This window comes from Peromyscus leucopus, chromosome 5 (genome assembly GCF_004664715.2).
Source record: "Peromyscus leucopus breed LL Stock chromosome 5, UCI_PerLeu_2.1, whole genome shotgun sequence".
NCBI lineage: Eukaryota > Metazoa > Chordata > Mammalia > Rodentia > Cricetidae > Peromyscus > Peromyscus leucopus.
The window spans coordinates 6257688-6272395 of record NC_051067.1 but is presented as its reverse complement, the minus strand read 5'-3'; the positions used below and the strand labels follow the sequence as shown (position 1 = coordinate 6272395).

At 47.3% G+C, this 14708-nt stretch overlaps 1 protein-coding gene across 1 annotated transcript in view; it reads right to left on the bottom strand.

Annotated features, from left to right (window-relative positions):
- Spock1 (SPARC (osteonectin), cwcv and kazal like domains proteoglycan 1) overlaps positions 1-14708 on the bottom strand; it is a 494915-nt gene that overhangs the window by 277392 nt on the left and 202815 nt on the right. Inside the window, exon 3 of the mRNA XM_028863297.2 lies at positions 1616-1624. Within this exon, the coding sequence (XP_028719130.1) occupies positions 1616-1624 (9 nt within the window). The remainder of the gene's footprint in view (positions 1-1615; positions 1625-14708) is intronic.

Here is a 14708-nt window from a genome sequence, read left to right as displayed (position 1 = left end):
CCAAGCAAAGGCACCCAAGTGCTGTGGCTCTGAATATGAAGATGAGGGGTAATTTATTACATACAACAGCTTCAGATGCCACAGATCAAAGACACTGAGTGCACATGAAACAGATAATTTCTCCCTCATACATATTTTAGCTAAACTGTTTGAACCCTGCAGATCCATCTGAAGATTACCTGAGACAATACAAATTGCCAGCCTGGAAAATAAATGAGAGCCTCATTTATCCTGACCAGGGGTGAACAAGAAAGCCGTGAGCAGAGGAAGCAAGCTACAGAGAGGTCACCACAGTCACTGTGAGGTCATCTGTGGGGCCACTGTCAGTCAACAGAAAGAAGTGTGTCTCTCTGTTGTAGGGAAGCAGTGTTTCCGTATCAGTAGCATCCCAGATGGAGGCTAACTCCACCAAGCGCAAACCCGTGAAAAGACCCATTAAAGACAGGAGTCAAACTTTCTGAAGGTGACTCAACACACACTCGTTCACCTCTCTTTCGTGGCATTTGACAGAGTGGAGTAGTGGGGAGGTAGATTGTTGGGTAGGAGGTTTCCCTAAACTGGTTAACAGAAGTTCCAGACCAGGCTCTTGTAAGGCCATCTACTGTATAATAGGACATTTTCCTGTGACTTCAATTCTTATACAGTAGAAATGCTTGCTAGTCAACCTACTATATGATGCAAAGCAGTTCATCTTTTGGGAAATGGCATGGCCTCCTATCCAGCCACCTCACCCCTGAGCTGTGTCCCTTCACATCTCTAAACCAGTAACATGCTCTCTCTCTGTGAATCTGTTCTGCCAAGTCTGCCCCATCCATCACCAAGGAATAGCCCTGGTGAGGAACCCTGAATAAAATGGTCCAACTGACCACCAAGTTCAGACTGGGAAGTGACTTGAAGCCCCTAAACATCATTCGTGGAACTTTGGTTGACCAGGGACAGGAGCTGTGTGCTGTATGCTGCTGTAGTGCATTTCAATGTGTATGTATGATCCTGCCCCCCCACACACACACAAATACACACATGCTTGAGCCTAGGTGATGTTTGAGCCGCATATTCCCTTAGGTAACACTCCACAGTGCATGATAAATTCTTGATGAATTGCTTCAAATACGAGAGAGCTGATCTAGCTTTAAGAGCACAGCAGCCCCTGAGAAATCCCCATAACTATTACCGGTGTGTGTAAGCACAGGTGGGTGGATGTTTGTACACACACTCTAAATCACTTTCACCCTGAATAGAGCTATTCTTTGATAAATTGGTCTGACATTTGGTGTAAAGTCCTGCAGGCTTTAGACAGAATGATTTAGAAAATAACAATGTGGGTTTCTCCGCTCTTTCAATAAATAACCCACCAGTAAAATACAGATAATAACTGACAATCGTACTTGTAGTGTAACTAATGAGAAAAAAATAACACAGTCAATGGACTGCTTATATACATTTGATAAATTACATCCCTCACATATACCCATGAGAAACAAGCATTGTATATTCCCAGTTGGCTGAATGCAAACAAATATTTACCATGGAGATTAAAGATCTGAGATACAATTTACATTTTATTTTGCAACTATTTTGATACTATGTCTACATAGGGTTTGAAAGCAAAACCTACCTCAACTTCCTGAGTCCGAAAGCATAATGAATGGAAAAAAATAAAAGAATCACATCAAACAAGAAGGAATGTACACATTTTTGATAAATGCATCAAAATTTCAAAACATTATAAAGGTCATAGCCAGTTATTTTAAGCCACCTACCATCATTCCTTTGCTAAGGTCCATCACCCACAGAGCCCACGAGAAAGGACTTAGGTAAAAAGGTAATGACTGGGGTGGGGGGTGGAGCGGCATGTCTCAGCTATCTGTGCATGCTGCAGGAGAGCTAGCAAAACTCTGATGAAACCCAGACACTCATCCACTGTTCCCATCCACAAGAATGTCAAATGACTCATTGCAACATCAGCCCAATCAATAAACTTTCCAAGACAACAACAAAGGCCAAAAATGATAGAGCTTCTGTATTTCTGCAAAAGCATCATTTGCCCTGAAGCTCCAAAACAGCTGGCGGGGACTTCAAACATTGGGCAGCCATGGAAATTGTGAGATGAGTAGGACTGACTCATCTTCCTCCCTGCCCCCGCCACCCCTACTCTCTCGCACCCCTGCTTCCCTGCCAGTTAGAGCTGTAACTGCTGCGATGAGCTCTCCTTTCTCTGGGACTTACTGTCTCTATGGAGCCATCCAAATTGAGGTGGTAAAGTGTGTTATTGACCCACACAGAAGAGGAAAGTCTGTGGTTCCTTCTCTGAACTGTGTTCTGTATCTGTTCTTGTATTCTTCTGCTAACACAAATGCTGAAAGGACGCTACATATACATTCATACTGAACCGTGGGGCAAGACCCATGCCACCCATGCCCTTGTCCTCACCGGCAAAGCCGCCAGCTTGTCTGAGCTAATGAAAGGCAGTCTTGTCGATATCTAGGGAGGAGAGAAATCAGTTCCATGGACTCAAAGGCAGCAGGAGCTAGGGCAGGCTTTGAAGGGGGTGTGAGTTTGAGTTCCTGCTCCAGCACTTCTTAGCTGAGTGGCCTTGTGTAACACACTGGCTTCTCTGAGCCATGTTCCTTATCCACTGGTACCTACCTTAAAGATGCTTTTAGATCCTGACAAGGATCCCAGTGCCCAGCACAGCTGGCTTTCAGAAATAAGTGACAGGCAAGTGCTCTCGTGCCCATTTCTAGAGCTTTACATCAGTGAGGTTCCCCAGGAACACAGAGGGGATCAATAGGCTCTGTGGAAGTGGTATGTTTAAAATTTCTATGATGTGATTTCTGTATATTTGAGTTTTACCAATGAGACACACGTGAAAGGTGACCCAGCTGTAGCAGAAAACAATTACAAAATATTTTCAATCTTGGCTATTTTACTAGTCTCTGGTATGAAGAAACTAATTCAATGTGACTTGGAAGCTTGAGTTGCAGGTCTGCTTCTAAAGACCACACGCCCACTCTACGGTTCAGTGACCCTCATCTAGACAACACAGCCTATCTAGCAGAGAGAGGCGATCTTATGAGACTAGACTGCTCCCTGCTTCACAGTATACAAACGCTAAGGTGAGTCCCTGAACCCGCACGTAAATGTTTCAATGATGACTAACTGTATCCTAACACAGAGACTGGGCTCCAATAGGCAAAATTTCTATGTAATCAGTCATTTGCATAAAGAAAGCAGATGAAGGATCCCTGAAACTGTCTGTGCCGCTGGCACACCAAACAAAGCCCTTGCTGTCTCAAAGCATTAAAATTTCATTCCCCAGAAAGCACAAATGATAACTGGCCCAAGACCCAGTTTTGTCCAGGTATTATGGATTCCAAGTTAATTGTGTCCCACCATGTTTCTGATAGCCCCCCACTCCTGACTACTAGGCCTCCATGAGCATGCTTCCGTTTAACAACAGGATGTGCTGAAGGATGGCTTGGCACTTGGCGGGAGCACTTGTTGCTCTTGCAGGATTGTTCCCCAGCTCCCACATGACCAGTCTTAGTCTGCAACTCCAGGTGCAGCCCTCTTCTGGCCACCACTAGTACTACATGCACATGATGCATACACATTCGTTCAGGCCAATGCTCACACATATAAAATAAAAATAAATTAAAAAAAAGAAAGAAAGAAAAGGGTTCTATCTATATGCCATCACACATTCCCTCCTCCCCACTAGTCTTCTCTGGGTTATATTGATTCCAGGAGAAAGTCACTGTCCCTGGCTAAGTACTGGAGCAGCCAAAGGACTCTCTAATCACTGATTCCTATCCTACTCTGGAGATGCTGACTAAGGGGCCTGGAGCATGGTGTTCATCATGATGGCATCCAGCATGGGATTTTTAAAGAGCATCCTAGGTGACTGTAATTTAGCCCTCAATGGGGCAAAGGAAGTAGACCATACACTAACTCAGACCAAGTGACAGGTGACCGAGGGAATGTCAGAGCCACTCTGTACAGCATGCATACCAGTCACAGAACACTAGAGGTCCTCTGCCCAGCTCTAGGGCCTCCCACATGCACAGCATGGCCCCTGGGGTACTCTCAGCTGGGTATACAGAACCTCTGACCACCCACTCACTCAGGCAAGAATCCAGCTGAAGCTGGGGGCTTGGTGGAAGAATGCTTGCCTAGGGTGTGTGAGGCCATGGGTTAAAGCCCGGTCCTCAGAATAAAAAACCTGGGTTATCTGGCTTCACTTCCTTTCCTCAGCGGTAGCAATCCCATGCTTCAGACTCACACGTGGCTCCCTCTTCTGCGTCAGTTCTCTGCATCCCCACCACCACTTCCTCACCCAGGACAGATTTCCCCGCATCACCACATGCCCCGCCCGGCCTCCCTGCCTCCCACAAGCGCTGCCAGCTCTTCATTCACACTGCTCCAATCCGGAGTGGCTAGTCCACTAACCGGGCTCCTAGGGCCCGGCCCCTGCACGCTTTCGCCAGCTCACTCCAGTCACACTCCAGCCCCCTTCCAGCCCGGAATGAATGCTTTTGGTTTTATCTTTTATTGAAACAGTACAAAATCTGCTTGACTTCTGAAATGCTGCCCATGCTGTCCACTCAACACCTGAAACACACTTCCCCATCCTCCGTAGGCTACCAGGCCCTCACTCCCTCAAACTGGCCCGCATGCAGCCTGTCCTGGAAGCCCATGCTCTTCCAGGCCCTGTGCTACCTGACTGGTTTGCAGGCCGCACTGCAGCAGCTGGCTGCTCTTCTGTAGCTCTGCCACAGAAGTTAGTCCCCGGGGCTGGGCTGGGTGGCTTCACCGTGGGACCTTAGTGCCAACATGGCGCTTGTGTTTAACACACATATGGATCAGCAGAGCCGGAATGAGTACACGATGATCCCACCTCTGCCTGATTTCCTGGATGCTGCAACATCCCCCCCCCACACACACACACACATAATTTTCTACTTGGATTCAAGGCCATGAGATGAGGGACTAGAGTAGAGAAAAATGAAATGGGCACCTCCCTTTGGTGACACCAGCTGGGGCAGACATGGGACCTGGGAAGCAGAACAATGACACAGGGAACTTGGGAGGATGGGTCAAGGTGTGCAGCACTGGGGTGCTCAGTAGCATCCTTACCTCACAGCTAGTACCCCCACATCATCTCAGAACAAGCAGACTTTACAACCCATAGACATGTTCCCCATATATTTGAACACTTGATCTTTAGTTGATGGTTCCACTCAGGAAGAGCATGGGACCTTTAGGAACTGGAGACTTGATAGAGGAAGTATGTCACTGGAGTGGTGGGTGGGGGCGTTTGAGGGTTTATAGACTGGCCCCACTTCCCACCTCCTGTTTCTTTCTATCTCTTTATATCTATCTTTATATCTCTTTATCTCTATCATCCCTAGCTCTAGCTTTCTCTAGCTCTATATATCTCTATCATCTCTACATCATTTCTATCATCTATCTCTATCTCTCTTTATTCTATCTCTGTATGTCTGTCTATCTCTGTATCTGTCTCTATCATTTCTCTATTTCTATCTCATCATCACTCTTTATTCTATCTATCCATCCATCTTTCTATCTATCCATCTAACTAACTAACTAACTAACTAACTAACTAACTCTCACTGTCTCTCCTGCGAGTGGATGAAATGTTGTCACCGAGCTTCCCCACCAGGATGGATTCTCTCCTTGTGGAACCATAAGCCAAAATAAACAAATCCTTTCTTCTTTACATTGCTTTGGTTGTGGTTATTTTTATCATAGCAACAGAAGATCTAATAAATGGTTTTAGAGTCAAGACTTGGACCAAAATGAAGTGTACATCAAAAAGTTTAAATAAAAATTTTAAACAGAAGCTAATAGTGATGATGATGACACCAGTAACGGCCACCATGTGTGAGTGGTCCAGTGATGACCTGGCCAGATGCTGTTTTATCTGGCCCTTACAATAACTGTCTGAGACAGGTACAATAAACAGGCCTGTATCTCAGGTACAGACACTGCAGTTTGGAAGGAGCTATTACTATCTTAGGTCACATAGCTAGTGAGGAGAAATATGACTTGAACTCAGTGTTCACTTGGCTTGACCATGTTCTCACCACAATACAGCCTCCTTCAGTGGCACCATGTAAGGAATGTAGAGACTGGAGACCCTAGAGAGGACCATGGGCATGCATGCTCTGTGAAGACAGGAGACAGGAAGGGATGGGAGATGAGCACAAAGACCAGAAGCTTCCTGCCAGTAAAGTGGGAGAACAGAAATCTATGCCTCACTAGGTCTTTGAGGGACCAGACAGCAACTCGACCTGTGAATCCAGCCCCAGTAAGGGGCAGCACGCCCCACCTTCCTGAACCTTACCCACCCAAGTTTAGCCTTCCTGGGCACAATGATGGCCTCTGGGGCCAAGAAGCACAGCTACAAGAGCCAGCAAGGATGAGGTCACAGAAGTGTCCTGCCTGCGAGCCCTGAACTGCTGCTGTCACCTGCCTGCCATCAACCTTCTCAGGAGCCCCAATCAAAATGGTGCAGCCCAGACATCAAAATGCTGACCAAAAGCTGTGGCACTTTGACTCAACTCTCCCCTCTGGAAAGCCACAGCCACAGTGTCTCTGAAATGTCTACCTGCCACCCGGCTCATTCGACTACAGCTCCTTCCAGCCCTCTGCTGCCCTTGCCGCTTCCACAGACAGTCTAGGAGTGGTAGCATTAAAGATGCTCTTCAACGGGTCCCTAAAGTGTCCACTTCCTACTGTCACCTGCCAATGACACTGTCCCGAGGAGCACTGGAGCAGCAGAGTCAACAAAGCCCCCAAATAGATCCCATCAAAGTCTTTTGTCCATTCCATGTTAGTGCCACAGCCAGGATCAGCCATTTCCTCTGTGAAATATGCAATGTCTGCAGCAATATTGTTTCCATCATGAGGTAGCTTTCCTCTGTGAAATATGTAATGTCTGCAGCAATATGATTTCTATCATGAGGTGGTCAGAGTAAACAAGCCTGCCAAAAAATGGCCTCATATTCCTGAGCCAAAGTTTACCTCCACAACTACTAACAAGTTTCCATGAGGGAGAGAATGCACCCACCACTAAACCAGGGTTTACCAAGTGAGGGTAAGAATCTGCTAAGGATGATTAAATATTGTTTTCAGAATCCACAGAGCTGCCAACAAGACCTGAGTCAACGAAACCTGTCACCCCAAAGCATCAGTGCTGCCCACCAGCAGAGGAAAGATGCTGATAGACTCGGAAAGCTTAGGGACATGATCAGAGGCATATCACCCGGACTCCACAGCTAAGAATATTCTCATCTGGCCCACTACAGAGAACAGAAGGATTTCTGTCATGAGGACAAGGCAGAGACCAGAGAGCCCTAAGAGAATCTTTCTCATACCATAAAACAATGCACACGCGTTCCCTGGTAGGAATGCAGCCCCGATATCTACATACTAGGCTGGTCCATCTCTATCTAGCAGTCCCATTTCCCCAGCTGGACTGCTACGGCTGGCCACGCTGGATTTAGCAGACAGCACTGAAGAGCCACCAGGGAAGCAGCCCAAGCAACTGCTGTCTTCCAAACACGCTCAGCCCTGTGTGTTATGGAGTCTAGGGAGCCCAATGAGAGCCCAGGGGCCAGTGAAAAAGTTCATTCTAAATGCACAATTATCGTGTTGTTTGTCTGCCCTGACACTGGGCCAGAAAATAGATGCGAGGAACAGCTAACCCATAGCTTTATGAAGCCTGTGGTGCACCAAGAGGAGAGAGAGCCAGAAACGTAAGGATGCCTTACAAATGTAATGTACCTGACAAGTGTAGCCATTAAAGAAAAATAGCTATAACAACTATGAGGATGAGACCACTGATTATTATCACACATGCACATACGCACATGCACATGTACACGCATGCACACCCCAGAGAAGCAAGGCAACTTCTACTGAGAAAGATGCAACCACCGACCGGATCTTGAAGGTTAAGGAAGATTCTGGAAGCAGAGTATGGGGGCGGGGCTTGCACATAGTGTGGAACTAGCCCAAGTTCATGTGCACAGTCTTTGCTGTGGATGTCCTCAGCTCAGGAGAATCAGGAAAAAGCCAATGGCTCCAGAACCCAGAGGCAGTGACAGCAGAAGCACTGGCCAGGTCTCCTCAGTGTCCTCTGCACCTGCAGTCTGCTCCTGCCAAAGGACCAGGAAGCTCTGCAGCGGCTGCAGACACTGGGAAGGAACAATACACAGGATGAACACTACCCTCAGGGCCTCAGTGGCAAGGCAGAGCACAGACTTGGTGCCTAGGAAGCACACAGACCCACCACCTGCCACCCCAGGGCGAGCATTTCAGTCCTCAACCTTTCTGGTCCAATAGCAAGAGTCCCCATGCCACCTGTTAAGAACATGTGTGAGTCATTATGAGCCATGATGGGAGCCAACTATCTGCCACTGCTCCCCTCAAGAGGCACACTGCCAGCCAGCTGCACCTTCTCTGCATTAAGTATTGAAGCATCTACCCCTCCAAAGGGCAGCGCCCCAAGAGTAAGTGGCACACCAATATGACCATGCTCTGAAATCAAAACCCTAGGGGTCCTGCCTCCAAGCCTCAGACCAGGACAACAATGAATGCCCTGGTGTCGTCACTCAGACTGTGCCTGCAGAGGACAGGGCAAAGGAAGGGTGTACAGCCTGGCGTCTGATGCCCCCATCTTTTAAATTCAAAACCCTCCATGTTTTCAATTCAGACCCTCAAGCGAGATCATTTATGTGCTAACACAGACACACCAGTAAGGACATGGTTTCTTGTGGAGGGGCACTCAGCCTTCAAAGCCATGGGATGATTTCACGCTTTTTTTATTCATTTATTATTGGAAAACTGACAATCCAAGCCTCTGCTGTCTCAGAGTCTAAATTTGTCAAATAAGAAACCAAATATGCCCCAAATCTCTGTGTACATAAAATGGGAGCATTTTTTCACAGCCTGCCAAGGGCTGGAGCATGCATAAGAACTTACGCTGAACCAGAGCAATAGCCGCTATTGCTTGGATCTTTATTTTTCCACTCACATTTTAAGGCACTAGTGTGAATACAAGGAATTACTGTATCTGGGATCCCTCAAGTCCCTTTCTTAGTAAATAACTCAAGAACCTTAGGAAATAACTCAGCTGGTTTGTCCCCATGATGGTCAGAACTATGAAGACATAAACTACAGACAAACTCCCAAGAGCAAATCACTCACCATGTTGCCCTCTCCTGCAAGGAGAACAATGGAGGAATGAAGCCAAAACTAAGACTCAAGAGAGAGAGCCAGGATGTAATAGTAGCTAACTACTTCCTCTCCACCTTAAATGCATTCCCCTTCCCCAGTGCTCACTGCCCTCAGCATGCAAAGGGACAGGGCAGCCAGGTCCACTAACATGCTGGAGGCCAGGATGTGTGATATTTTATTCACATACCCCAATAAAGCTTATCTGAGGATCAGAGGGAAAAGTCAGCTACTATTGTGGTGATGTATTGTGTCCTCCAATAAAATCTATCTGAGGATCAGAGGGAAAAGCCACTATAAGTAAACATAGAAGTCAGACAATGGTAACACACGCCTTTAATCCTATCACTTGGGAGGCAGGGATCTGTCTGGATCTCTGTGAGTTCAAGACCACACTGGGAACAGAGCCAGGCATGGTGATACACACCTTTAATCCCAGCACTAACCATAGAGGTCTGTAGGTCTGTACAGACAGACAGGAAATGACAAAGCTGGGCAGGAAGAGGGAGTGATGTAGCTGGGCTGAGAGAGCAAATGAGAGAACAGAACAGAAAAGCACATAGGTGTGGGTAGACAGGAAGTAGCTCTCTTTGGAGGCTGAGGAGTCAGTAAGGTGAGGTTGGCTGTGGCTTGTCCTATTCTTCTGATTTTTTGGTTTTCATCCCAATATCTGGCTCTGGGTTTTTTGTTTGTTTGTTTGTTTGTTTTGTTTTTATAAGACCATTTAGCAATTTGTCTTATACCAGGACAACATGGCTCTTCTAGATCATGCCAGAACCTATGGATCACAGTCTTGTTCAGTCAAGTTCACAGTTACAAGCTCTAGGCTCTCAACCACCCCGAAGATATGTCCACAGGCCATGTGAGGAGAAAAGTGAATATACACAAGGAAAACTCAAAATGGTGACAGTGACTACCAGTGTTTGGGAGAGCTGAGTTTCCTTCCTGTTTCTGCTTTTAAAGATAATTTTTTAAAATTTTTACAAAATTAAGATGGTTGTTATCTAGCTGGGTGATGGTGGCGCACGCCTTTAATCCCAGCACTTGGGAGGCAGAAGCAGGGGATCTCTGTGAGTTCAAGGCCAGCCTGGGCTACAAAAGCAAGTTCCAGGACAGCCAGGGCTGTTACACAGAGAAATCCTATCTCAGAAAACAATAACAACAACAACAACAACAAAAGCCAAATGAACATGCAAACAAACAAAAGATGGGTGTTATGTGCTCGCTTCACTAAAGTGTTGGGATGAACAGAGGGGAAGCAGCACATCCCTCACATTACACCCAAAGGAACTTTCAGACTCAGAGGTGAAGATACTTTTGCCAAAATCCACATTTCATTCAAAGCTGCATCTAAGACCCCTGTAGACTCATAGCTGAGGCTCTGACAAGCAGACCATGCACCATGCCTTGGAAGCAAGAAAGAGGAGGGCCCCTGGACCAAGCTAAAGAAAAGCCCAGAAACATTCCAAGGCAACCCAGGAAGTCCTTGGTCTTTTCTTATGAGCTTTTTTCCAGGGTGGCAAAATGTTCCATCCATTCACTTAATCTTTTTATCCAGGCATTTCTACTACCTCATTAAGAAATGAAGGGTATGGAAGAAGCAAGGCTTGACCCTCAGCTCTCTTACCAGCACAGATCCCATGACCCCTTCCAAAAACATGAGAAAAAGGTTCAGAGCTTGCACAGAAATCACACGTTTGCTTAGGACATGGTGACAAACCCACAGCAAACCTGGACTGTGGTTCTGGTTAACCAGGCAATCGAGGCCTGACACCTCATCCAGTCTAGCAGTAGGACACACCAGTCTCAGTCAGAAGCAGAGGCACCTCAGTAGGGCTGCCTGCTGGAGTTACATGGCAGCAATACACAGCGTAACTTCCTATCTCCTAGCAAAGCCTCAGAAGGCCGTTTCCCATGCCTCTCTTTTTACAAAACTCAGCTCCTACCCCAGTTTGGGGTTGAAATCAATAGTTCTGCTTCCCAGCCAGAAACCTGGAATACATAAGTACCACAGGCAGTTTTTTAAGTGGCAACTTCTTCTGTCATTTCCACCGCCACGGTGTGAGTGACTTCACCTGTCTTTGCTCACCTTCCTCACCTGAGTAATGAGGGCAGCGGTGCCAACACCATCCAGGGTGCCTGGAAGCATGGCCAGAGATAGCGATTGCCAGGTGCCCAGCATAGAGGTAGGCATGTTTAATTGATCCCTGCTTATCCTCTGCTCCAACCTGATAATGGAGTTTTATAAACATAGTGCAGGCTTCCTTTGGATAGATGCTTTCGTGAGGTTACAGAGGGAGATTTTTGAGAAATCAAATCCGGGTGATGGCTGCTTCAGAAAAGCAGCCGCCGATGCTCTGTGAGGAAGTGTAAATAAGGTGCCACTTTAGTAATCACATTACTCAGCTTAACGTGTGTGATCAGAGCTGCACATGCGGATGACGGATTGTGGATTATCTGCTGGCTGCCACTGCAGTCCATTCAACTGTCTCCAGGCATTCCAGCTCCTGATGGCCCTGAGCTCCTGCTCTCGGTGGGGCCAGTCTCAGGAGGAAGGAGGCAATACCTTTGTAATAAGGAGATAATACAAACAGCATACTTTGCCTGGGGAAAGAGCTGCCAGGTTCTAAGTATTCATTATAGGGCCTTTCTCAGTCTTCAGGGGCTCACAGAACAGTGTCGGCTGCAAGCTCAGTCTTCCCTTGCTCCTGCACAGCAGGGGTAGAGCATTCCACTTGGATGCCAAGGTACTGCCTGCTTTGGCTTAGCAGTATGGACCACTAGATCAAGACCAAAGGAACAAAGCAAGCATAACCACACTCAAACCTGGCTCCTTCTAAGAAGGATCCCTGATCACAGGAGCTCCATTTGACCAGGGTCACTTGTGTATTTCTGTGTATTTGTGCTTGGATAGCTGTGGGCCTTCTAGAGGGTTCCAGAACCTACCTACAGTCTGCAGATGTGTGTGTATTTAAAAGAAGAGGCTAGAAAACTCCAAGGAAGGACTTAAGGTAGTGGTTCTCAACCTGTGAGTTGTGACCCCTGGGGGGGGGGGAGCTCACATATCAGATATCCTGCATGTCAGATATTTACAATTCACAACAGTAGCAAAATTACAGTTATGAAGGAGCAACGAAATAACTTCATAGTTGAGGGTCATCATAACGTGAGGAATTATGTTAAAAGGTCTCAGCAACAGGAAGGTCGAGAACCACCGACTTAAGGGCTAAGTTCTGGGTAACAGATCCTGGTCCTTGGAGCCTCCCCAAACTCTAGACTGTCAACTTTGATGGGCGAATTGTGCTGGATCCAACTCTGACTCAGGCAGGCAGCAGCGACTCAGAACAGCTCTTGGTGGAATCCCAGTCGGTCGTGTTGCGGAGGGAGCAGCAGTGTGGAAGGAAAGAGACGACTCCTACAAAGCAGGGGAGCCAAGAGCGTGAGTGGAGAACTGTCTGAGAGGACATCTGGGAGGAAAGGAAGGAAGCAGGATACTGGAGCTGGCTCTGCACCAGAGTGACATCCGGAGAAAGCCAGCTCAAGGGAAGGCCTCGGGATGGTGCCCTCACAAGGGAGAAAGCATGCATGCTGTTAGCAATTCTGAGGCTGTTCGCTGAGGAGTGCTTCGGGGACACCTGTCCTCAGGGCTCCACATGCAGGCAGTATAGCATCTGACTAGGACAATGAACACCATCTTCCCTGTGGGGAAGGGGTGCAGATTCAAAGATGCAGCCAACTCTGTGACTTGGGAAGGGAGGGAGCCATGGGCTGAGAGCATGGACTTACACCTGTCTCATTGTCACACAAGACTTCTGTGTGGCCCTAGAGCAGAGCGACATGGAGGGACAGGGGCACAGAAGAGCATCCCTGATCAGATAGGCTCCACAGAGGGCCAGTATGTGGAGGGTGTCTGATGAAGGTGCATCGGTCTGCAGCCTGATCTTCCCTTGTCCTGAGAGTGAGCCTCCCCCAGCAGCTTCCCCAGCTCTGCCCTGGTCAACATCCAATCAGGCCACTGGTAACATGAATGAACACATGCTATTAAAGGCCCGGGGATGCACCAATGTCAGAGCAAATATAAATGTAGTGTGGCTTGCCTTGCGGATGTCCCCATATTCTCATGTAACAATCATGCCTGGATGCCACAACTAGATAACATAGTAAGTGAGCAATGAACAGCACACAGGACCACAGCCATGCAGACCGTCTGCGCTCATCAGGGCTGCCTTTCTTCTCTTTAACTCTCTACCATCTACCTGGAAGCATAAATCTTCCTTACCATGTGAACCAGTCCCATGACAACAGCAGCAATTCATTACCAAGCCATTTTGGGTTATATTTCTCCAAGAAAATAAATAGCCAGTTTAAAGACCTTCAGAAAAATGTTCCACCAGTACTCTACATAAACGTGATTATTTATTAGGGATATCAAGAGCCACTCACCCCTGTGGGATGGGGAACATGTTTAAGCTCAAGTGGGCCTCTGTGAGCTTTGTACTGAGAAGTGGAAAATGGTACGAGATCCAGGGCCTTCCATGGGTTTCCCTTTGGGACTGGGGACTGATCCCCATGTTAGGCTCATACAGGTCTCGGTGGCTGATCTCAGTGATAGAAGCCCTTGCCACAGATGGCCAGGCAAATAGAGCCCCGGCAAAGTTATGTGTCAGGTATCAGTGCCCCGTATCCAGCTGATCACCACAGAAATCAGATTCTGCCCTTGCTAGGTGGGGATGTTAAAATTTCTCTGTAAGGGCCAGGGAGCAACTGTTTTAAGTTTGTGTGTTGTGTACCACCTGTCTCACATTCTTCTTTAACTTCCCCCCACCCATCTACCTTAATAACATAAAAACATTTAACCCACAGTCTCAGCTGGATTTGGCCCACAAAACGTACCTGAGCATTCTTATCATGGCAAGTCTCATTCAACTAAAAGCACATTTGGATTATGATATATGGGCTGTACTGCAGACTCAGGTTAAAGATCATATATTGCCTTGGTCATAGACTTTGCACATTGGGCCTTGGGTCCTCCATGGGGTTAGGCAGACTGTTCACTGTCTAAAAGATCCAGGCTAGGAAAATAGTGAGGACTGGAGTACCATCTGCTCTCACACAGTAACCACGCATAAGGAACAAGGCTTCATCTCCCTGGATGGTTTTCTTTTGTTTCTCACTAAGGACCCATGGTGGCGGTAGCAGGGGACCTCCCAGGAAGGCAGGGCAAGAGGAAGCAGCCTCACCAGGAGCCTGGTGCTATGATAGGGGCCAGGACAGAGTCCACATGTGTGTAATAACAGAGTGGGAGGGTGGGCAGGAACCAGGGACAGGAGCCCAGCTTCAGTCTATCACAGAGCAGAAGTTTGCCTTGAGCATACAGACTGCAGGCTGCCTCACACAGATGTGAACAAACAGACAATATTAAACCTCGACGTGAAAAGAGGGAGCAG